The 22716-nt window shown below is 45.9% G+C and overlaps 5 protein-coding genes and 1 long non-coding RNA gene across 8 annotated transcripts; 4 read left to right on the top strand and 2 right to left on the bottom strand.

Annotated features, from left to right (window-relative positions):
- Nucleotides 1-1791: 1791 nt before the first annotated feature.
- On the bottom strand, nt 1792-4684 carry prdx6 (peroxiredoxin 6). The gene is made up of 5 exons (XM_029149014.3): nt 4470-4684; nt 3294-3450; nt 2521-2664; nt 2220-2366; nt 1792-2103 (listed from the first exon to the last, which is right to left on the bottom strand). Exons 1-5 carry the CDS (start codon nt 4559-4561, stop codon nt 1978-1980), a joined length of 666 nt encoding a protein of 221 aa, XP_029004847.1. The 5' UTR covers nt 4562-4684; the 3' UTR covers nt 1792-1977.
- Nucleotides 4685-5682: 998 nt separating this feature from the next.
- Nucleotides 5683-10467, top strand: plpp6 (phospholipid phosphatase 6). Its single transcript, XM_029148191.3, has 2 exons — nt 5683-6566; nt 8328-10467. The coding sequence occupies exons 1-2, from the start codon at nt 6080-6082 to the stop codon at nt 8693-8695; spliced, it is 855 nt and encodes a 284-aa protein (XP_029004024.1). The 5' UTR covers nt 5683-6079; the 3' UTR covers nt 8696-10467.
- Nucleotides 10468-10682: 215 nt separating this feature from the next.
- LOC114854098 (flavin-containing monooxygenase 5-like) lies at nt 10683-14223 on the top strand. 2 transcript variants are annotated; one of them, XM_029148189.3, is made up of 11 exons: nt 10683-10687; nt 11146-11284; nt 11370-11558; nt 11639-11804; nt 11932-12074; nt 12163-12362; nt 12448-12583; nt 12677-12896; nt 12963-13035; nt 13111-13363; nt 13458-14223. In XM_029148189.3, the coding sequence occupies exons 2-11, from the start codon at nt 11153-11155 to the stop codon at nt 13605-13607; spliced, it is 1662 nt and encodes a 553-aa protein (XP_029004022.1). In that variant the 5' UTR covers nt 10683-10687; nt 11146-11152; the 3' UTR covers nt 13608-14223. The 2 variants fall into 2 exon arrangements, with proteins under 2 accessions (XP_029004022.1, XP_029004023.1); XM_029148190.3 differs by lacking the exon at nt 10683-10687 and adding an exon at nt 10781-10805 and having other exon boundaries at nt 13458-14222.
- An 881-nt stretch (nt 14224-15104) lies between these two features.
- On the top strand, nt 15105-18910 carry LOC114853158 (flavin-containing monooxygenase 5-like). The gene is made up of 11 exons (XM_029146195.3): nt 15105-15283; nt 15805-15943; nt 16473-16661; nt 16742-16907; nt 16989-17131; nt 17220-17416; nt 17549-17684; nt 17763-17982; nt 18062-18134; nt 18227-18479; nt 18559-18910. Exons 2-11 carry the CDS (start codon nt 15812-15814, stop codon nt 18706-18708), a joined length of 1659 nt encoding a protein of 552 aa, XP_029002028.1. The 5' UTR covers nt 15105-15283; nt 15805-15811; the 3' UTR covers nt 18709-18910.
- Nucleotides 15334-16477, bottom strand: LOC129603987 (uncharacterized). Its single transcript, XR_008694495.1, has 2 exons — nt 16192-16477; nt 15334-15964 (listed from the first exon to the last, which is right to left on the bottom strand). It is a non-coding gene; the product is annotated as an uncharacterized LOC129603987 (long non-coding RNA).
- A 558-nt stretch (nt 18911-19468) lies between the features above and the next one.
- Nucleotides 19469-22715, top strand: LOC114853156 (dimethylaniline monooxygenase [N-oxide-forming] 2-like). 2 transcript variants are annotated; one of them, XM_029146192.3, is made up of 11 exons: nt 19469-19694; nt 20022-20155; nt 20228-20416; nt 20512-20677; nt 20747-20889; nt 21022-21221; nt 21306-21539; nt 21633-21754; nt 21837-21909; nt 21978-22047; nt 22123-22715. In XM_029146192.3, the coding sequence occupies exons 1-11, from the start codon at nt 19637-19639 to the stop codon at nt 22483-22485; spliced, it is 1752 nt and encodes a 583-aa protein (XP_029002025.1). In that variant the 5' UTR covers nt 19469-19636; the 3' UTR covers nt 22486-22715. The 2 variants fall into 2 exon arrangements, with proteins under 2 accessions (XP_029002025.1, XP_029002027.1); XM_029146194.3 differs by lacking the exon at nt 19469-19694 and adding an exon at nt 19728-19805.
- Nucleotide 22716: the final 1 nt, after the last annotated feature.

The following is a 22716-nucleotide window of genomic DNA, read 5'->3' as shown; positions in this document are numbered from 1 at the left end:
CAGCAGCTGGTATTGTGTTTGTGTTTTGCCCCCGTGAGACCTGGCCCGGGGCCGGTGTTGTATTACATGTACTAGTGTTGCCGAGGCGAGGCGGCTCGATGGCCAAGTGGTGAGGGATGACAGATGAACGGGGGGGGGGTGTAGGCACAGGGCAATTAAGCCAGCGTCTGACACCCAAAGCGCTGCTCATGCTCGGGCTATTGTCGTCTGGAATTTGAGAAATGCATTTGATCAGTACGGTGTCTCCGTGTGGGTGTTATTTTGGATGACTCCTGAGGACAAAACAGCCACCAGAGAAGGGAAAGGGAGAACAGACGGAGGAGGCGCAGGGCAGGGGTTACCTGATGAATACACAGGCTTTCATCGCATCCAGCAGCCTGCGCTCTTATCATGAAGAATGAATCGATTTGACCCCACCGCTGCATAGGAGATTCTTAAATTACGTGGACATACGGATTTTTTCCCTTTAACCTTCATGAGGAGATTCTGTTAAGTGAGCAGCTAATTAGAACGGGGAAAAAAAATCACATTCCAACGCACATTGTGTGGATGACAGGAGTAAAAAGGAGGAGGGCTCAGAGATATTTTATCTGGCTCTGCACACTACACCTCCCTCCCGACTCAAAGGGAATCCCATCGTTTCTCTTTGACCCCAGCATTCTTCAGACGAGCGGTGAATGCGAGGCCGGTGTTTGTGTGCATGTGATCATAGCGACCGGCGCTCACCTTCAGACTACTCAGAATAATGAATACGATCCTCGGCCACGTAGTTTTTGAGGGTTGAATAACTCCGAGGGAAACCTAGACTCTGTCACGTCTCCAGTGTTTCGTCTACAGTCAAGGATGAGTTGCTGGGACGAGTTAAGCATCTGATTTTGGTCCGTTTCAGCTTTTCATTGGAACTAAACTAAGCTTTAAATTAAATAAAGTGAAATATTTTGTTCACCAACTACCCGTGCAACAGTGGAAAACACGTACGTACATTAAATGTCTACCTACGAGTTAAAAGTATTCAATTCACTGGAGCTGGTTCACAGTTATAAGTTACTGCAGCAAGTTTAATCCAATCTAGGAAACATATGTAGCTTACAAAGTGATATAGTCTTAGTTATACATAATCACTGATGGAGGAGGAAAGAAGAAAAAGCTTAGCTCTTCTGCACAAATTGATGCTTATTGTTTCAGGGGCTCATTTTCATTCTCTGGGGCCATTGCAGCTATTTAAATAAAATCTTGAGACATTTAGAGGGGAAATGAAACCACTAACAAAACATTAGACATCTGAAACGTGAGGGCTCAACACTGCTGTTGCTTTATCGTACAGTAAGACCTTTAGAAAGGAAAAAGACTGATTAAGTTTACTTTGTCACAGAGCACCACTCAGGACTGGCAGCTGCTAGGATTTGTCTTCATAATGACAGTGAAAGGTTTAGAGAGACAGAACTGTCTGTGCCATATCAATACATGTGGACAGAGCATTTCATAATCTTGTGAAGGCAAAACAGTTAAAAGTTCAATTATTCACTGTCTCCCTAAAACATTTTAATAATGCACATGTATTCAAACTCATTTAGGTAGCTGAAGTACCACTCCCTGTTTCTGCAACTATTGAAAGGCAGGTTGGTGCACTGTACTGTTTACGTGTACACTACTGCCATCTATTGATAAAACTTGGTACCGCAGCAAAACAGGCCCGATAATTTATCGGTTTGAGGGTGTATAACGACACCTAGTGGTGGCCTGAAGTATAGCAACGAATACTTTCTGGTAAAAGTGTAAAAAACCTCAAACTTGTTTCAGAAAGGTGAAAGGTGCGTTTATTGAAATAAGGTAAACAAGGCACTGTACAATGACACTGAAAATAGTGCCTGACTAAAAGTCATGAAATTGAACCAGTGCATCTATGTTTTTTTGGCCAGTTCTACGATCAAATCAAAGGGCTGCAAACTCGTGTGGGCTGAGGTCTTTAATGTCTCTTCAGAGCTTGGTGTACCGCAAATACTTCTTCCCAGAAGGCACGTCTTGGGTGGTCACACCGTTGGGGAAAAGAGCAGCGGCCTCGGCCTCCGACAGCGAAGGGATGACCATGACTTTGTCACCAGGCTGAAAGCAGAAAGTCAGAGCAGGCAGGTTAGATGCAGGAGCAGAGATCAGTTGTAATAAAAGGTCTGGAGAGAAGCCGATCACGGCGGCAGTTTCTGTCACAGGAGGCTGTTCACCTTCCAGTCCACTGGCGTGGCAACCTTCTTCTGTGCAGTGAGCTGCAGAGAGTCGATCACACGAAGGATCTCATCAAAGTTCCTCCCTGTGGTGGCGGGGTACAGGATGGACAGCTTCAGCTTCTTGTCAGGGCCAACCACAAACACCTGAGGGAAGTGAAGTGACACAGGTTCAATATAACACATAATAGTAAATATAATAAATGCTAAAATAACTGTATTATATATTGTTCTTGGACCATTTCAAATTAGCTTACAGACAACACTCACATCTTGTACATGCACATATGAGGAGACTCACACAGCGAGCAGTGAGGGCCATTCCTTCCTTGTCTCTCTCATCGGGGTCCAGCATGCCCAGCTGGACAGCCAGCACTCGCTTATCATCAGCAATGATGGGGAAGGGCAGCGCGCTCTCCGCCTCACTGTTGAACGCCATCACATCCTGCACAGGGAGTATGTCACAGTCCTCCGTCAGTGTGTCAAGGTGTGCGATGAGCGGCCAGACGACTCAGACTCATCTTTAGCTCTCAAGTACAAGTTCTGCGTCACTACAGGGTCCGAGAACTGTGGTCTCGGCAATGTGTAAACCGCTGCCTCTCAGAAATAATCTGAAAGGCAAATTGAGAATACAACACTTCTCTGGTAGCCAGGAACCAATCCCATCACAGTTCATCTGATCAACCTTGTTCCCGTGAACTTGACTCTATTCTGTCCAGCTCCAATCACTGCCCTCTGTGAGGAGGAGTTTCTCTGCTTGGAGCTAATTGTACCACTCAGTTTCTTTGTGAACTCTTCTCAGGATTTAAGCAATTCACTAAGTTTTACAGTTCAGTTACTGTGACTTGTGCCACTGCTGGCATGTCCTTAAACAAAACCACCTCAGTGTTATGCAATAAAGCTGAACATTAACTTCCATCCACAAGTGTCACTCCACCCAATGCAATCTGGATACAGGAACTGAAATTGAAAAGCATGAGTCTAACACCAACGCAATGGAACCAGGCTGAACGGCAAGCTGCCCGTACTGGGCTGCCAGCACCTCTGAAGACGCGATTACCAGAGGGGAAGTACCTTGCTCCAGTTGCGGTGATCCTCAACACTGTCAATGGACAACGCAATCATCTTCACACCTCGTTTCTTGAACTCATCGCTGATCCTGGCTGCACAGGCCAGCTCCGTGGTGCAAACTGGGGTGAAGTCTTTTGGATGGGAAAACAGGATACCCCACCTGTAGAGGAAAGCCGGCACCAAAACATTATTTACTGGGAACACATTCTTCTTCTTCCCTAGGGAAGCAACTTGTTTTATATTTATTCGTTTTGTTTCAGGGGTTTTCCCCCTCATTAGGCAAACACAGATCCCAAATAGGTTTAGAGCGGCCAACAGAAGCAATCATAGTGAGGAAAATAACTCAAAACAAAAATAAGGTCATTGAGTCCCAGAACAGGAAACCTGCTTCTCACAGGAGATCAGCTGATTATGGAGTGACTGGAAATCCAGATTAGGCAACACACCCACCCATGCAGGCGACAGAATGCCTCTAATACTGATGAGAAGAAGAAGAATACTCTGACTAATCTCCTCATAATTCAAGAGTCACATGTAGCTCACATGTAGCTAGTCCAAAGGTGGCTGCAGAAAGACTGCTTTGTGCGCTATGTTGGGGTTTCTACGCCGTTAACCAACCGTGCATCAACTGCTGAAAACACCAGAGACAAGTTTCAACTCGCACACAAAGTCAAACAGGCATTTGTTTTGTATGGTCTGCTAAAACTGAGATCACTTACTGTGTTATTCAAACTCCCAAATAGCAAACAGCTGCAGACGCGTGGGTGTGTGTCACATAATAGTCCAACAGTGTAACCCTGTCAGCCCACAAAGGAAGTCAGACACAGAACAATAACTAATGTGACGGTTAGGAAACCATTGTATCAGTGAGCATGGCGCGTAACAAACTAACAAACACAATGATATCTGGATAATTACCGTTTAACGAACAGTATTGAGACCCTCCCTGATCTCACCCGCACATCGTAGCGGTCCCTCGAGTTGGACTTTAGATCATCTTTATGCTAATGCTCTATAGAGCACGCGCCTTAGGTTTGACCACCTAAAAGTACCCGAACAGGCATCGGTGTAACACCAGGCCAGCGCACACAGCGCCCCGACACTGCCCCACTACAATAAACCGGATTAAAGACACTAGTGCCAGCGTGGAGTCGACGCACGCGAAGCCTGCGCACTTACGAGCTGCCCAGGAAATCGTGGAACTTGATCCTGCCGATGGTGGTTTCGGCCTCAAAATTGGGAAACTCGTCTCCCAGCAGGAGTCCGGGCATGGTCGGCTCTTCGCAGGTCAGACACGGCAGAAAGGAAGGGAAGGGGGTCCACCTGCAATTATCTCCCGGCGCGCAGTTACCGCTGACAGCCGCGATCAGCAACACGTGGGTCCCGTCAGGGGCGGGTTCAACGTAACGTACACAGCGATCCACCAACCAGAGCCGATAGCGAACGCCAATGGTTTTTTCTAAAGTCAGTGAACAACTTTATTCATGAAACAGTGACTTTACATTTTTAGGCGCAAAGAAACGGTTAATTCATTTTATTTTAACAGAATGAATTCAGATATTATGTTACATACAGTATGTCTGGGCAAGCATTTAAAATAATGGACAACAGACTGAAACTTCTTTGGGTTTGTTGACAAATAAATTTACAAAAGTGGCAGCAGTTTTTTGTAATTGTTTTTTATTGGAGAATGTACAATGGACATTGTAAGGTGACATTAGGTACATACATCTCATACCATTTCTGTATCGTTTTTATGTACAGTACATGAAGTGCTTAAATAATAACTGGTACTTAGAACTTATAAGTACCAGTATAACTTAACAAGAACATATAAAAATAAGCTTAAACATAACATGACTGGAAGTTTTCAGTTTAAATAAGCAATACAAACTTGATTTAGGGACGTTTTAAAAATACTCCATGCTACGGAGATAGCCCGTATCCATTTATTCCAGATTTTATGAAAATAATTTTTGAGTAAGTTAATTTCTCCATTTTAAACAGTTCAAGAGTTATATCAAGCCAATCTTCTAATGTTGGTGGGGATGGGTTTAGCCACTTCCTTGATACTGCTTTTTTGCTGGCTGCTATAGGAGAACCTGCAGCAGTTTTCTTAGCCTAGTGCAGTCACAAAACACATGGAAATGATTTGCTTCCAGAGACTCACATTCCTCCAGCACTATGAAGCGATTCCCTGTTGTGGTGTCCTGAAATATCTAACAATGTTTTTCCAGCTATGGTCTCTCCATTCCAGAGAGTTAGTGGAAGACCACTGGAAAAGATATATTTCTTCCCAGCTGTCCTCAGAGATGTTTATTCTGGCTTCACTCTGCCATTTATTCTTGATGTGCCAGGTGTTATTGTTATGTCTTGTCTGTAGCATTTTGTTGAGCAACATATTGGTGTGAGGGAACAAGGAAATTGACTCCGTCAATTTCTTTTGTGAGAGGAAACAAATTGACGTTCTTAAGGTCGAGCTGTTGACCTGCAGCCGTAGATTTTATAAGATATTTCATTATTATACAAACTGTTTTTACAACACTGCGTCCAAAGTTACAGGTTTGAGTCCATGCGCGATTTTGTAGCAAAACTCGTTTTCCCAGGTAGCTTTGCGACTAGAACAACAAAGATGGCGGCTCAGCTCAGGGTAACTTGACGTGATGTGACTTGTTAAACGTACAACCGATGCTCTAGAGCAGCCAACGGCTCGCACAGCACTGCAGAAAAGCCGCCACTGCGGAGCGACACCACAGCGAAGTGTCCGCGTCGGCAGGTGAACAGCCACGATGCCGTCTCCTAAAGCTAAGAACCCCGGCCGCGGCGGAGGCAGCCCGGTGCTCGGCAGCTCCAACGGCCGTTTCGAGTTCCTGTCCCTGACGAAGCCGACGAACCGCTCGTCTCCGCCGCACCTCCTCCAGCGCCAGGGCTCCGACCCGACCACCGCCCGGCTGCGAGCCTCGGAGAGCCCCGCTCGGCGCCGCGGCTCCAGCTCGTCCACGGGCTCGGCGGGCGGGCAGCCGGAGGAGGACGGCATACGACTCAACCCGTCGCTGCTGCGCGTGGCGCTCAGCTCGCTGCTCGCCATCGACCTGTGGCTGTCCAAGCGCCTGGGGGTGTGCGCCTGCGAGGACGCGTCCTGGGGCAGCGCGCGCCCGCTCATGAAGCTGATCGAGGTCACCGGGCACGGCATCCCGTGGCTGGCCGGAGCCGCGTACTGCCTGTACAAGAGCGACAGCGCGGCGGGACAGGAAGTCATGCTCAACCTCCTCATGGGTAAAGCCGCGGCGCTGCTGCTTGTCTTTGATGTGTCGTCTCCCCCGTTGTCTCCTGGTGCCACTGAAGTGGAGCACCACAGCCGTCCTGGTTCTCTGTTACAGCTCATACACAGGGCGGAGGAGCTGGTTCCACCTCCCATGGGCATTGGGACAATGTTCTGACCCATTTGCTCTCTGGTGAAGCAGTCTGGCACCTGTAGCCGTCAGGTGTTGTTGTTTCTGGTCTTGTTTCCCATCTGTCCACCCGCAGGTTGTCTGTTACTGTCCGCCTGGTATCGGATGGCTTCCTGGCTGTGACCACCTGAGCTCACCATCTAACAGTAGCCGAGACAGGTGTTAACTTACAGTTGAGGGACTTAGATTAAAGCTCACACGGATCTGCACTTTTCATGTGATTTCTTATTCATGACCAGCAGTGCAGCTTTCATTGAGTCATTAAGCCGTTAATAACTCTAAGATTTAAGATAAAACCCAGATTGTGGTCCTCACAGAGCATACTGTATGTGTGTGGATATGGGAGTGAGTCCACTCTGGCTGACAGCTTTGTAATTATTATCCTGGCATCACATTAGGCAGTTTTCAGCAGAGGCTTCTTATTCTGTGGTTAGTAATTTGATAAAAGCAGGAGCCTGTTCGGGGACACAGTTTTGGGCCTCATAAAACAGTCAAACCTTTCGTTGCTGGTGATGCCGACATATTTCATTAACCTTTTAAACCACCGGAATTTTTTTTTTTCATACTCCTTAATAAGACCAGGTCTATTTAGGACTCATCAAATGAGAGTTTTCCCAGAAGAGTCTCCATCTCACCTGCCTTCAGGACAGATGGTGCTGTTGCACAGTGACAGTTTGGTTACAAGTGTGTGTGTGTGTGTTTGTTAAGGTTAGGGGTCATTTGATCCAAAGAGTGCATTTGCTTTATAGTGGAAGCAGTTCTCCATCTTCTTTTATAGTAAATCTGTCTAGAAATCCATTGTCCCTGCAGGGCTCTGCTTCAAACAGATACTGCTCACACAAGCACAAAAACGATCCCAGGCTGCAGTTTGTTTGCATCAGTGATAAATAGATGAATGTGACCCATTTGATCACTGGTTTTAAACCGTGTTTCTTAATGCAGTAGTTGTTTTAACACATAGCAGTTATAAGGACTAGACTAAATGTTTTGTTGCTTGTTCATTTAGCTGAAACCTTTCATGAGACTTGGCTCAAAGCCACTGCACCGTTACATGAATTTTTCAGCACTGCAGCCCTGGAGAACATCAAGCAACTGCTGTGAAAGATCCTTTTTGTAGACTCCGTGCAGTGATACAGTATAAAAAGGCGCAGTGTTCACTAGCGAGTGGCAGTGGTCGCATTTACCAGCATGGTCACTATTACAAAGCACAGGTAGAACTTAGTGGCACCTGTGGCGTTGCTTATGTACAGGTATAAATATTAATGTAGCCTCTGCTATCTGATCAAGGGTTTTTCAAGACAAGGGCAGCACAGTAACAGCTTTGCTTCTTTTATTATAACAGCACTGAACTGCAGTGAATAACATTTGGCTTTGAGGATCCAACCACCAGATGGTGCCAGACAAAGAGCGTTGTGGTCATTGTCCCTGTAAATATGCAGGCTAATAAAAAGCAGTAGCAGCTTAAATCAGATAAATACTGGCTCTTTTGTTTGGAAATTAATTTTAAATCATTTCACAGATACTGCTGCTATAGCATCTTCCTCCTGTCTGTTTACCTAAGTCCACCTCCCTCTTCTTCCTGCAGGCCTGCTGCTGGACGTGCTCCTGGTTGCCATCGTCAAGGCGGTGGTGCGCCGCCGCCGGCCGGCACACAACCGCATGGACATGTTTGCCACCTTTTCCGTCGACAGCTACTCCTTCCCGTCCGGCCACGCCACCCGCGCCGCCTTCTGCGGGCGCTTCCTGCTGGCTCACCTCGTGCTGGCCGCCCCGCTGAGGGTGCTGGTCCTGCTGTGGACCGGCGTGGTGGGGCTGAGCCGGGTGCTGCTGGGCAGGCACAACGTGACTGACGTGGTCTTTGGGTTCTGGATGGGCTACTGCCAGTACAATCTAGTGGAGATGCTGTGGCTCTCGCCTCAGACCCTGCAAGGGCTGCTGGGACAGCTGGCTTAACCATAAGGACCCAATTTAGTCTCTTTGACCAAGCAAGATATTTTCCTGTAAAAGGAGCTCTGTAGTTGATGCCACATAAATTTCATTACAACAGATCAGAGAGACAGATCAGCCCTTGCACAGCTTCTTAAATTCACCTACAAATCCAATAATTTATTGCTGGTGTTTTACTTTGAAAAGTAACCAGATACTTGGATCAGTAGTAGTTTTTAACTACGAAGAAAGAAGCGCATTTGCCATGACTTAACTCACACATTGAACTGTGTGCAGTGCTAGCACTCTGCCTTCAACCTTCATAGACTAGTATCATTACGTAGTTGGTAGAGTAGATGTCATTTAGTATTTAAAACTGAAATTGTGTGTGGAGATTTAGGAGATTCATAGTCACTGTGATGAGGCTGAAGTCCTAATGAGGCAATACTGATTGAGACAATAATGGGCTTTATATTGGAAGGTGATTAGCCATACTTCATAGCATTTCAGTAACTATCTACAACTGAGCTGTAATAGAACGAGCCGCCCTCTTACTAAATACATTACTTTAATAAGCACTTCAGCTCATTTAGGAGGACCACAGACATGCTGTTTACAGAAAACTAGTGAATGTATTAATTTGTAAAACTATTAAATCACCAGGAAAGACTGTTTTAATGCATGTCAGCCTCCCTCAGTGTCCTGCAACATGACCAGATATTTATGTTCAGTGTGAACATAAAGGGCCTAATTCCAGACTAACTAAATGTTTATTTGAATACATTGTACAGTGATCAGTCATTTGTCATGCGTTTCTATAATGCGCTCTACAAATTCTCAGCTGGAGATTCTCAGAGGCAATAATCTATAAAGGGGTTTAAGAACCTCCTGTCGGTCAGCAGTAAATCCTGTTCTGTTAGTTCAGTCGGCGACTGCTTCTACTGCAGCGTTTATGTCCGAGTGTGGACTGGGTGTAAATCACACGCTTGTCCTTTCAGCTACTTCTGTCTCACTGTCTGTTCACACACTGCCAGAATCCAAGTCCTGTTGCATGTGTGGTGAAGATGCGTCTCAAGTAAATGTATTATATCTATTAACATGTTTGACAGGGAGAATGTGTAAATGTGGTGTTTTTACAAATATTCTAATCGTGAGACATTTGAAGTGGCCCAGTCCAGTTGCTCCAGAGCAGGTTCTGAAATCTATCAGAATCACTCATTGACCTCTCACGTGCTGTGTCTTCTTTCTGCAATAACTGACCAATGATCTTTATAGTGTGAGCGATGACTCGGTCACTGAGCGAGATAACGGCTTCCAACCTTTTCCTTTCTTTGAGTTCTTTCTGTAGCAAACCTGAATATGCTGGATAGTGAACTTGGTGACCAAATGATTTTTTTCTAATTATTTCTTCTTATGTTTAAACTTGAGGGAGATGTTTGTTATAATCACTGCAAGCTGAATATATTTTGCACTTTGCACATGTGACCTTTTTCCCAAGGTTACATAACAGCAACTTGAAGCAAGAGTTCATTGTGTTTGCACTTGAAGATGAATCTACTCTGTTCTCGCACACAGCCATACATGAAGTCAGCTGCTGTATCTGTCACTACACACGGTTTTGCCTGCTATATACTATAACTCTTACTGTGTGTTTCCTGTATAGAACAATGCCTGTAACGTCATGTGATTACACTGTGGTATGTGTATTGAATCTGAGTGTTCTTCATTATTCTGAGGATTATTACTGAATGAACTGGTTGTATATTTGGTTTTTAATTAAACAGGAAAGAAAACCTGAACTTTATTATTCACAGTGTTTTACTCTTTCACAATCCACTCGCTTGGTTTACTTCAGAGCACTCTTACCTGAACTTTAGTCAAAGGCATAACCATTTGATTTGTGTAAATACAAATTAACCCGGCAGTTACATTTTTGGGCATAAAGAGTGATGTGTTAATCCACCTTGTATAAAAGTAATCAAATCACTTGTCAGACAAAACCATCCATCACAGATCAAGGTAAGAAAAGTACAAAATAACAGAGCTGTATTACACTGAGCATTTTTATGTTGAGACGTAGACGTCTGTTGTTCGTCTGCTTTCTTAGTTACTAGGAGAGCCTGAACTTATAGAGGAGGTAAATAACATTCAGAAACAATTGCAACTCACTTGCATGAATGTTTTGTTGTATTCACTTCTAACATTTTCATTTTGTACAGTAAAAATAGTAGAAATGGACTCAGTCTTACTGTATGACATACATGTGGTTACTGTTCTTTTATTGTTTTACCCAACTTTAAAAACAGTAAAGTCCCACCTTACCTTAAGAAGCTGTGGGTGGACTGTTCAGTATTATAACAAACGTGCATGTCGTGCATGACTGTGTGTTCACTGTGTGTGGACCGGATGCAAATTTGTAAAGATCAACCAAAATATAATTAGAAGGAGTGAATGTTTTCCCGTGATCCATGTTGCAGCTCCATCATGGTGCACACGGTAGCGGTGATCGGGGCCGGCCCCTCCGGTCTGGCCAGCGTGAAGGCTTGTCTGGACGAGGGCATGGTGCCAACCTGCTTCGAGAGCAGCGACGACATGGGCGGACTGTGGAAGTTCAAGGCAAGACTTTAGGGAAATGTGCAGCACAAGCATTTTGTGTTTTTATGAGACACTGCTGTAGATGAGATTATTTTTCAAATTGCAGGAGGTGTCTGAACCAAACAGAGCCAGTATCTACCGCTCCCTCACCATCAACATCTCCAAAGAGATGATGTGCTACAGTGACTTCCCCATTCCTGCTGATTACCCCAACTACATGCATCACTCTAAAATCCTCAAATACTTCAGGATGTATGCAGAGCACTTCAAACTGCTGAAACACATCCGCTTCCAGGTGAGAACATCCACATCCAGGGGTGGAAGGAGCGAGATTTGGGGTTCACAGACTAACTTGGCCTTTATTTGATACCTTAGACCTCCGTAAAGAGCGTCAGACAGAGACCAGACTTCTCTCGGACCGGACAGTGGGAGGTGGTGACGGAGAACAGAGACGGACAGGAAGAGAGGCAGGTCTTTGATGCTGTCATCTGCTGCTCCGGTCACTACACCTACCCCAACCTGCCACTCAAGGACTTTCCAGGTAAAGCTTCCAATAAACAAACATTGCAACAACATCATGGCACAAATTTCCCGCATCTGCTCCAAAAACCATAAAGTTATTAAAAGGTAAAATGACACTAAACAGCGTTTATGTGCTGGGTTGGCAGGAATTGAGACTTTTGAGGGAAAGTACTTCCACAGCTGGGACTACAAGGGCCCTGAGGACATGTACGGGAAGAGAGTGGTGGTCATCGGCATCGGCAACTCTGGAGGCGACATCGCCGTGGAGGGGAGCAGAGTGGCGGAGCAGGTTGGAGTTCTGTCTGAGCGTTTCACCTCATTTCCAGGTTGCAGACGGCCTCATGCAGGTTCTGTTCTGCGTCTGTCCCGTTCTCCAGGTGTACCTCAGCACCCGTCGCGGTGCCTGGGTCATCCGCCAGGTCTCCGACAACGGCCTGCCGGTGGACATGAAGTACAACACGCGCTTTGTTCACATCCTGATCCAGTTGCTGCCGATGAGGTTTTTCAACTGGTATGGTGAGAAAATGCTCAACGCCATGTACGATCACACCATGTACGCCCTCAAACCTAGACACAGGCAGGTACCGTGTGACCCACACCCCCACTGCCACTGCCAGGCAGCACATCTAATGCCCCGTCCTCTGCTTCCACCACCTCCTCAGGTTCTTCAGCCAGATCCCAGTGATCAACGATGACCTGCCGTTTAAGATTCTGTCTGGTGCTGTCATCATCAAGCCAAATGTGAAGGAGGTCCGAGGCTCCACTGTCGTGTTTGATGACGGCAGCACTGTGGAAAAGGTCTGAGCAAGTTTTGGAGTTCCCAAAAATACTCAGTAATCTTTACTAATGCATACTTTCGGCTTTAAGTGTAACTCACCCTGTCTTTTACAGGTGGATACGATTGTTTTCGCCACAGGATACAACTATGGTTTCCCCTATTTGCCGAACAACGTCATGTACAAGTCTGGCCACCGTGTGGGTCTGTACAAGCACGTCTTCCCTCCCAACATGGAGCATCCCACGTTGGCTGTTGTGGGTTTTATTCATGCCCTTGGCGCCATCATGCCTCAGGCTGAAATGCAGGCCCGCTGGGTCGCACGTATTTTCAGAGGTGAGGCCGTACCTTACGTCCACTTGATCCCCTGCACTGGATGTCTCACATTTATCTCTTCTTTAGGACAGAAAAAGCTGCCCTCAAACCAGGAAATGATCAAAGCTGTTGAGAAGGACACAAAGAACATTGAGAAGAAGTAAAGCCCTCTGTTATTGTCAACGTATAAAACATAATATATTGCGCTATTAATCCTGGTTTATGCTCTACTCAGCTACATCGTGTCCAAGCTGACACCCCTGCAGGTGGACTTTGTCTCCTACATGGACGACATCGCTGGTGAGATTGGAGCACGGCCGAGTCTCCTCTGGCTCTTCATCACAGACTACTCGCTGTTTAAGCGGGTGCTGTGGGGGCCAGTCACAGCCTACCAGTACCGTTTAATGGGGCCGGGGAAGTGGGAAGGAGCTCGCAGGGCGATCTTCACTCAGTTTGATCGCATGTACGAACCACTGAAAACCAGACAGGTCTGAACTGAGCATTTATTTCACATTCTGTAAGCCATGAACAAAGCATTCGGGACAGCGTCATCTTATAAACGCATTACTCCGTTTCCCCCAGGCTGTGGGACAGGAGACGTCTGCTCTAGGCCGCTTGGTCAAACTGAGTGTGACTGTCATGGCTGGAGCAGCTGCTGCCTACTACGTCCATGTGCGCTACCCAGGTGCCTTCTGCACCATGCTGTCCGGCTTCGGTCCACAGACAGTCTGAGCAACGGATCAAACGACAACGATCCAAACGACACAAATATGACATCATGTGAATGTAGGGCCTTGTTTGTGATGACGTGTCGATTAATGCCTGAGGTGTAACTGTAGTCTACTGAATGTGTCATAAACTAATCCCTGGTAATAAATGACCATTTAAGACAAATGGCCGTCAGTGGTTGTAGGTGTAACGTGTGCACGCTATTCTTCTCTTTTAACAATGTATATTAGCAGCAGCTAGATACGAGTCACAGCTGGACAGAGTAACCCGGAGTTACAGCTGCAGCCTCTATGTTTTTACAGTATGCACTGACTATACAGATACAGATAGACTCACCAACTCTATGTCTTCTGACTTCAGCCCTGAGTAAAGACACTAGTGGAAATTTCCATCTGCCTGAGTAAAGTCTGCATCACACTGTCCCTGCTCCTCTTCTACGTTTTTTTTTTTTTTTACGTCACTTTTGCTCCCCTGGGTCTCAGATTAAAGATTAAAGTACACTAAAATGTCTGTACTTTATCAGGTATTGGATTAGATGAGGATAAATGCAACAGGTTAAACCGGGAACTGAGATAAATGACTTGTGGTCATGGACTGAACCGGACTGTTCTCCTGCAGCATTTCATTTGAACCAGAGGACACACACTGAACTTGAGTCAGAGTTAAGCTCTTTGGCATCGAGTAAACACAACACAGCTAACATGAAAGCCAGCCTTCGCCAGGTCAAAAAGGTTCATATACATCAGTCGTTTTGTAACGTGCTACTCACTCACTAATTAACTGAATGATTGATTCGAAGGAGGCAAAAGATTTGTGAGAAAGTTGCAAACTGTAGCAGAACAGCGAGCTTCTTAAATTCACTTTGGAGGTTGTGTGTAGAAAAAAATACCTACAAGTATTTTATCAGAACTTTGAAAATCCTTCAGTTCTAATTAGACTATAGCAGAAATGAGCCTGCATTGCATATTCTGCTGCTGGATGCTATTATACATTATAATAATAGATAATACTATTTGCACAGTCACACACATCAATCAGTGCAGCGCAGTCATTCACTTGTGCTGTATAAAATAATCATATATACTGTAGAGGGGGGCGGTGACACACTGTTAATCATTTATCTATGTGGATTTGTCCACGCAGGCCAAGCAAACAGCTTCACTTACGTTCTAGTTACAGAGTAACGTACTTGCATTGATCAGACACTGTAACAGACATTCATATATATGTATAGATACACACACACACACACACACACACACACGCTTCTCAAGTCAAAGGATAAGTTGTAAATAACTATACAAATTCTCTCTATGTAAAGCAGTCTGATGTCATCAGGGTTAACAAGGTCATAGACTGGCAGACACACACAGATAACTGCACTTTGTCTCATCATCAGAGGAAATACCGCCCACAAATACATACAGTACAGCATAGCAGCACGCTATAAGCTCATTGTATATGCGTTTACCACTCAAATGACAAAGCACACCCAATAACATAGGTTGCATATGGATGCAGCGGGACTTCTCCAGTCAACTTCACCTTCGTGAGGAGCATGCTCAACTCGTGTGTTAGAAAAAGGGGCAGAGTGTGTCATTGGTCAGCGTCTCAGTATAAAAGCCAGCTCTCTGATGGCTCCCTTCCCTTTCTGCAGGCACACGCAGGCCAGGATCAAGGTAAGCGACGGAGCCGATGCCTCGGCACGCTTCTTTTTCTGCAGTTTCAGTCAGTTGTGTGACATATGACTTAAAATAACGTACACAGATATCACATTTACCCTGTTACGTGAATGAATGGTGACTTTGTAAATAGTACAGTCTGATGAAGCATTTGTCAGCTTTGTACTGACAATACAAGCAACAAACTATTATATCAGGTGATGTGAACAGTTCAAATGTTATGTACAGGATCAAAGTATGAGGAAAGAAATAATACCCACACAGCAAATATTTGCACAAGCATAAAAACCTGGAAAACATTACTTAATATCAATGACTGCACAGGTGTGGCTGATTTCATGTCACTCATTCCGAGGTTTAGGTACTCGGTGAAATCACTTTTAAAAAGTCCACTCTGACTCTCAAGTGTGGCAGTTTCCTGATGTGGCAGTGATACAACAAAATAAGAATGAGCTGTATTGATTTTCCTTCTCATTTTGTTAAAACATCTCTGGGGTAAATGTGGTTCCATGTTGCAGCTCCATCATGGTGCACACGGTAGCGGTGATCGGGGCCGGCCCCTCCGGTCTGGCCAGCGTGAAGGCTTGTCTGGACGAGGGCATGGTGCCAACCTGCTTCGAGAGCAGCGACGACATGGGCGGACTGTGGAAGTTCAAGGCAAGACCAAATGCTCAGAACCTGGACATTTAGAAATATAGTAAATTCACGTATCAACAAACCAGATTGGAAAATCGTAAAGGTGACAAACAAAAAGACACAAGCTAGCAGTACATTTGTATGTAGGTAATTATGTAATGGAAACAAATTACCAGATTTACAAAAACCGGTGACTGTAATGACAAAAATGCATCTAATACCTTATCTGAAAAGCTGAGTCAAGAAATAGAACAAGTAAACAAACTTACCAGCAGAGACAGAACAAGGAATGCTACAAACAATCGAGGACACTATACAAACACAGCTCAACAAACTGAAAAGGTGTGCATGTAGAGAAGTCCTCATATATCTGAGCAGACACCAGGTGAAACCAATTGTCTGTCAGGTTGAAAAAAAATGGGGGCGTGTCCAAGGTGAGTGACAGACAAACCAGGAAATGAAATGAGATCGGTTATGTTTTTTGTTAGTATTTAATTATTATTATTCTGAGCGTCTAGTATCAGGTTTTGTAAAATTTGTTTATCTACAGGAGGTGTCTGAACCAAACAGAGCCAGTATCTACCGCTCCCTCACCATCAACATCTGGAAGGAGATGATGTGCTACAGTGACTTCCCCATTCCTGCTGATTACCCCAACTACATGCACCACTCTAAAATCCTCAAATACTTCAGGATGTATGCAGAGCACTTCAAACTGCTGAAACACATCCGCTTCCAGGTGAGAACATCCACATCCAGGGGCGGAAGGAGCGAGATTTGGGGTTCACAGACTAACTTGGCCTTTATTTTATACCTTAGACCTCCGTAAAGAGCGTCAGACAGAGACCAGACTTCTCTCGGACCGGTCAGTGGGAGGTGGTGACGGAGAACAGAGACGGACAGGAAGAGACGTGGGTCTTTGATGCTGTCATCTGCTGCTCTGGTCACTTCAACTACCCCAACCTGCCACTCAAGGACTTTCCAGGTAGCTAAAGTGTGTTTGAGTAAGTGCACAAGCTGTTGTCACAGCTGGGGTAGTGTATGAACCTCACTGTTGGGTTGGCAGGAATTGAGACTTTTGAGGGAAAGTACTTCCACAGCTGGGACTACAAGGGCCCTGAGGACATGTACGGGAAGAGAGTGGTGGTCATCGGCATCGGCAACTCTGGAGGCGACATCGCCGTGGAGGGGAGCAGAGTGGCGGAGCAGGTTGGAGTTCTGTCTGAGCGTTTCACCTCATTTCCAGGTTGCAGACGGCCTCATGCAGGTTCTGTTCTGCGTCTGTCCCGTTCTCCAGGTGTACCTCAGCACCCGCAGCGGTGCCTGGGTCATCCGCCAGGTCTCCGACAATGGCCTGCCGGTGGACAGATTCAACACGCGCTTCGTCCACGTCATGTTCAAGCTGCTACCCATGCGTTTTCTCAACTGGCTTGGTGAAAAGAAACTGAACTCCATGTATGATCACGCCATGTACGGCCTCAAGCCTAAACACAGGTAGAATATTGTCACTTGACTTCACTATGATTTTAATTCCCACCATATGATGCCACGTTTCGACATCCAGCGAACTAGGAAAAAGTGTGTAGGTCATATAATGATGTATTCAGGATTCTTCTACCTCACCAGGTTCTTCAGCCAGATCCCAGTGATCAACGACGACCTGCCTTTTAAGATCCTGTCTGGTTCTGTCATCGTTAAACCAAACATAAAGGAGATCCGCGGCTCCAGTGTGGTGTTTGACGACGGCAGCGTTGTGGAGAACGTCAGAACACTTTTCCTCCAAGTCTTTTTGAAATCACTCTACTTATATTAGATTATTTTAACAATCTCTTCGTTATAGGTGGATATGATTGTTTTCGCCACAGGATACAACTATGATTTCCCCTACTTGCCGAACAACGTCTTGTACAAGTCTGGCCACCGTGTGGGTCTGTACAAACTAGTTTTGCCTCCAAATCTGGAGCATCCCACTCTGGCTATTGTGGGTTTTATCCATTCTGACGGAGCCATCATGCCGCAGGCTGAAATGCAGGCCCGCTGGGTCGCACGTGTCTTCAAAGGTGAGAGAGAAGAGGGTTGGAGGTGATGACAGGGTGATGAAGTGCTGTTATTTCTCACTTTCTGTTGTTTGCACTTCAGGCCATAAAAAGCTGCCCTCCAACCAGGCTATGATTAAAGCTGTTGAGAAGGACACAAGGTCCATCGAGAAAAAGTGGGTTGTGTCCTTATACGGAACCGATATCACAGACAGATACTGTATATGATCTGATAATACATGTCCCCTCCTTATTCGATCCTCTGTAGATATGTTGTGTCAAAGTTGACACCAATCCAGGTGGACTTTGTGGAATATATGGACGAATTAGCCAAGGACCTCGGTGCACGGCCGAGTCTCCCGTGGCTCTTTTTCACAGACTACCCGCTGTTCAAGCGGGTTTTCTGGGGGCCGGTCACAGCCTACCAGTACCGTTTAATGGGGCCGGGGAAGTGGGAAGGAGCCCGCAAAGCCATCTTCACCCAGTTTGATCGCATGTACCAGCCTCTCAAAACCAGACAGGTCTGGAATAAGCTCTGATTCTTTTACGTCATGTTTTTTTACAGCTGAAACAGAGTCTAATTGTGCTCGTCTTCTGCAGCTTGATGCGCAGCAGCCTTCAACTAGTGGCCGTCTGATCAAGCTGAGCCTGACCCTCGTCGCTGGAGGAGCTGCTCTGTACTATGTCCATATTCGCAACCCAACCACCTTCCCCGCGCTTCTGTCCAGGCTTCATCTACAAACAGTCTGAAGATGCTTCACATGGCTAAAGACATCAGTGACCAAAGAAGAAAACATGTTGTATCATCATAACCGCTGACATCTGACATCCCAGCGTTGTAGCCAGTTTACAGTAACATACTGGTAACTTTGTTGCCATTAAGACCTATTCCTTCCTACTGTAGGTTTTAACGTTGTTAAAGAAATTAAAGGTTTGTCATGTTCTCATTTAACAGTAGTTTTTTTTATAAAGACATGCTCCTGTCTTTTTATGTTGCAACTAAATAAAAGTTGTAGTTAGACAATAAATTTACTTGACATTACTCATTTTACTAGGCTTGTGTGGAAAACAACAACATATACATGTAAATGTGTTGAGACGAAAAAATGTTATACAATTGTTATTCTATAACTAGAATGAAGCAATTAAGAAGATCATTGGGTACAAACTTAGTTGAGTGGCAATAACATATTCAAATGTATTTTATTACAAAATCCATAGACTAATAATAATAATTCTATAAGTCAGACGATGTGGACATTTGCCCAGAGTGAACAGATCATTATATCTATCACGTGTAGCATGTTTAATGAGCAAGCTGCAGTTTTTCCTGATGGTTTGATGTGACGGTGAACTTTCACCTCGTTTCTCCAATGTCCCTTCGGCTGTTTGAACAATACGGGTCAACATTGCACCAGCCGGGGTCAGAGTCCTCCCTGCAGCACTATTTAACTGACTGGGTGATAACCAAAGTTCAGTCCGTGAGGGCACAGGTGAAACCCCGCTGCAGAGGACTTTTAATCATCAAACCAGGCAAGTTGCCAGATGCAGATGCCTTTGGACCAAACACTGCATCTACTGCTCGATGCTTCACTGGAAACCGGTGTGTTTGTTTCACTCTTAGGGTCTGATTAATCGCTGTAATGCTGCAGGATGGATTTGTGTTGAACCTTCAGCTATGTCACAGTTCAGCCAGCAGGCGTCCTCGCGCGGCCCTGCTTGCATGTGTCCATTAGGTACACTCTCCTTGCTCCTCCCAGCTGCTCCTTGGACTGCTTCCTGTTGTGTTGGGCTCTCAGTTTAGTTTCCCATCTGGTTTTTTGCTCAAAGGCTGCTGAGCGTTACTGGTAACAAACTCTGTTCAATATAAATTGGTTCAAGTTAAGGATATTTTAGGAATGCTTCTAATATTTGTAGACTTGCATGTGACTTGTTCTTGTCTTTCTGTGCTGGAGCCATGTTCAGAACATGACCTGCCTGTGCAGCCAAGAGCAGCATGTTTCCACCAACAGATCCCTGTTGGTGGAAACATGGATCCCTGACCCTTACTTACGTGTGCTCAGGAATGGCTGGGCGTGTGGCGGTGGTTGGTGCTGGCAGCTCCGGTCTGGTTTGCATCAAGACCTGTTTGGAGGAGGGTCTGCAGCCCGTCTGCTTCGAGAGCAGCGATGACATCGGTGGCCTGTGGCGATTCAAGGTGAGCAATGGCACAGTCTGACAGATCTGGTGTTGGGATCTGCATGGGGTCCACTGAGAACTGTGTCCACAGGAGTCACCAGAGCCAGAGAGGTCCAGCATCTATCGCTCCCTTGTGACCAACACGTCTAAGGAGATGATCTGCTTCAGTGACTTTCCCATGCCTGCTGAGTATCCTAACTACACGCACAACTCTCAGCTCCTGCAGTACCTCAGGCTCTACGCAGAGCACTTTGATCTGCTCCCATACATTCACTTCCAGGTTAGTCATCTTAGTTGTCTCAACGCATGTCCAAGCTCTGTACTGTTTATTGTTTGTGCGTGTGCTTAACAACACAACGTGTGCTCCTGCTTCAGACCACAGTGAGGAGTGTTACACAGAGACCGGACTTTGCTCAGTCAGGGCAGTGGGATGTGGTCACCGTCAGCAATGATGGAAAAGAGGAGAGACACGTCTTTGGGGCGGTTCTGGTGTGTTCGGGCCATTACACTCACCCAGACTTACCCCTCTCAGACTTCCCAGGTTGGTCCAGTAAAGGTTTTACCCGTACTTGTGCTGCTTTGATGTGCTGAGCCGTCTCTATCTCTGCAGGGTACGAGACCTTTTCTGGCAGATGTTTTCACAGCTGGGAATATAAAGATGCTGATGCCTGCAAAGGAAAAAGAGTTGTGGTGGTTGGCATCGGCAACTCTGGAGGAGACATTGCTGTGGAGATCAGTAGGTCTGCCGAGAAGGTGAGATGTGTTATGACCTCGTAACTTCCATGTGAGATGTGGGTTTGTCGCGGTTCATCTGTCGGTATGTAGGTATTTACTTGAATGCCACACTAACATGACAGACACCCCGGACCTTATGCTCTCTGACAGACGTTTCTCAGCATTCGTCAGGGGGGCTGGGTGATCGGCAGGATGTCCACCTATGGTCTTCCCATGGACATGATAGCTCTCACCAGGTTCAACAGCATCATCATGCAGCTGCTTCCTCACCAGCTGGTCAACTGGGCAATAGAGAGGGCACTGAACCAGAAATGTGACCACCGACTGTATGGGCTGAAGCCCACATACAGGTGCCTCACAATGACTGATTCATTCTTGAACCATTGGTCTCAGCACCAGCAGCTGTCTTTAATCCACGCCTCTTCATTTCCCAGGTTCTTGGATGGAAGGGTTGTGATTAATGACGATCTTCCTGGTCGAATCTTTCATGGGGCAGTCGTCGTAAAAGCCCATCTGAAAGGCTTCACAGACTCTGGGGTTGTCTTTGAAGATGGCACTGTGGAGGATGACATTGATGCAGTGGTCTTCTCTACTGGTTATAAAGCATGCTTCCCCTTCCTGCCCAAAGCATTGACTGGGGGGCCTCATGGAGAGCTGACATTGTACAAGTGAGGGAACAGTGGATAAAGCAACAACAAAGGTTTTGATGTGTTTGGTGGAAATGTATTTGCTACTTCCAACATGCATCTAACACATTTCAGGAGACTGTTTCCTCCATCTCTACAATGCCACACTCTTGCTATCATTTCTTTAATACAAGCGAAGGGACCAATTATGCCCATGGCAGAAATGCAGGCACGGTGGGCTGTGAGGGTCTTTAAAGGTAAACTCTGTACATTCACTCTACTCACAACACATCCTGTGGGGTTAATGTCTGGATTAATATAAAGGTTCACGTCTTCTAGGTTTGTGTCGTCTTCCATCTAAGGAGAAAATGTTGTCTGTCGTAGAGTCTGACATGAAGAAGAACTTGAAAAGGTAAACTTAGATTTGTTGTAATTAATGAGGACAGTGAATACAGTAAGTGCAGTATTTTCTTTCCTCAGCCATGCTTGTCCACGAGTGGCTGCTCTCCAGGTGAATTACATCCCATACCTGGACTTTGTGGCCAAGCAGGTTAGTTCACTTTATGCCGGTGCAGATTCATTCAGGTCAACTTTAAATAAAAACACCATAAACGTCCAATCACAGGTTGGAGTTCGACCAAACCTCCTAACGCTGCTTTGGCGGGATCCTGTTCTCTGGGTGAAAGTTTTCTTTGGTCCCTGCACATCGTATCAGTACCGCCTCACCGGGCCTGGACAGTGGGCCGGTGCCAGACACGCTATACTCACTCAGTGGGAGCGGGTTGCTCGGCCTTTCAGAACCAGACCACTACCGGAACCGGAGACCAGGCCGTCCGCCATCTTTTCCCCTTGGCTTGTCACATTTGGAGCAGCGGCGGCAATCGCCCTGCTTCTGTGTAAAAAGGAGATCCTCCCAGTTCTACAGGGTGCAGCTCAGATAGTGGACAGGACCAAGGTTTTCCTGACAGACTGCTGCTCCTCTGTTTAACAGCTGTGGTAGATGTTATATTGTTGGATTTAACACTGTAAAAACAGTTGGTGCGTCTTCAGAGTTCACTTGGATGTGGATTGCGGTGTTTTACTGCTCTTTACCAGTGATGTACAGATTCAGCATGGTGCACTTGCAGCCCAGTGCTGACAGTGAATGTTTGTGAGCTTCATATGTGAACTTGACATGTGTTAAACTTTGACTTTAAAAATTAAAACAAGCTTTGTATAC

This window comes from Betta splendens, chromosome 4 (genome assembly GCF_900634795.4).
Source record: "Betta splendens chromosome 4, fBetSpl5.4, whole genome shotgun sequence".
Classification (NCBI taxonomy): Eukaryota; Metazoa; Chordata; class Actinopteri; order Anabantiformes; family Osphronemidae; genus Betta; species Betta splendens.
The sequence above is the reverse complement of the archived record's forward strand: the minus strand, read 5'-3'. Positions and strand labels throughout refer to the sequence as shown.

Bases quoted from the DNA above. Each gene is read 5' to 3' on its own strand.
- LOC114853158 (XM_029146195.3), top strand. From the start codon at position 15,812: ATGGTGCACACGGTAGCGGTGATCGGGGCCGGCCCCTCCGGTCTGGCC. The intron at 17,132-17,219 runs GTTGGAGTTCTG...CCCGTTCTCCAG, and splicing joins GGAGCAGAGTGGCGGAGCAG to GTGTACCTCAGCACCCGCAG. The intron at 17,685-17,762 runs GTCAGAACACTT...TCTTCGTTATAG, and splicing joins ACGGCAGCGTTGTGGAGAAC to GTGGATATGATTGTTTTCGC.
- plpp6 (XM_029148191.3), top strand. From the start codon at position 6,080: ATGCCGTCTCCTAAAGCTAAGAACCCCGGCCGCGGCGGAGGCAGCCCG. The intron at 6,567-8,327 runs GTAAAGCCGCGG...TTCTTCCTGCAG, and splicing joins CATGCTCAACCTCCTCATGG to GCCTGCTGCTGGACGTGCTC.
- LOC114854098 (XM_029148189.3), top strand. From the start codon at position 11,153: ATGGTGCACACGGTAGCGGTGATCGGGGCCGGCCCCTCCGGTCTGGCC. The intron at 11,285-11,369 runs GCAAGACTTTAG...TTCAAATTGCAG, and splicing joins GCGGACTGTGGAAGTTCAAG to GAGGTGTCTGAACCAAACAG. The intron at 12,897-12,962 runs GTGAGGCCGTAC...TCTCTTCTTTAG, and splicing joins GGTCGCACGTATTTTCAGAG to GACAGAAAAAGCTGCCCTCA.
- LOC114853156 (XM_029146192.3), top strand. From the start codon at position 19,637: ATGTCACAGTTCAGCCAGCAGGCGTCCTCGCGCGGCCCTGCTTGCATG. The intron at 20,156-20,227 runs GTGAGCAATGGC...CTGTGTCCACAG, and splicing joins GTGGCCTGTGGCGATTCAAG to GAGTCACCAGAGCCAGAGAG. The intron at 21,540-21,632 runs GTGAGGGAACAG...AACACATTTCAG, and splicing joins GGAGAGCTGACATTGTACAA to GAGACTGTTTCCTCCATCTC.
- prdx6 (XM_029149014.3), bottom strand. From the start codon at position 4,561: ATGCCCGGACTCCTGCTGGGAGACGAGTTTCCCAATTTTGAGGCCGAA. The intron at 3,451-4,469 runs GTAAGTGCGCAG...TTTCCTCTACAG, and splicing joins CACGATTTCCTGGGCAGCTC to GTGGGGTATCCTGTTTTCCC. The intron at 2,665-3,293 runs GTACTTCCCCTC...CTCCCTGTGCAG, and splicing joins ATCACCGCAACTGGAGCAAG to GATGTGATGGCGTTCAACAG.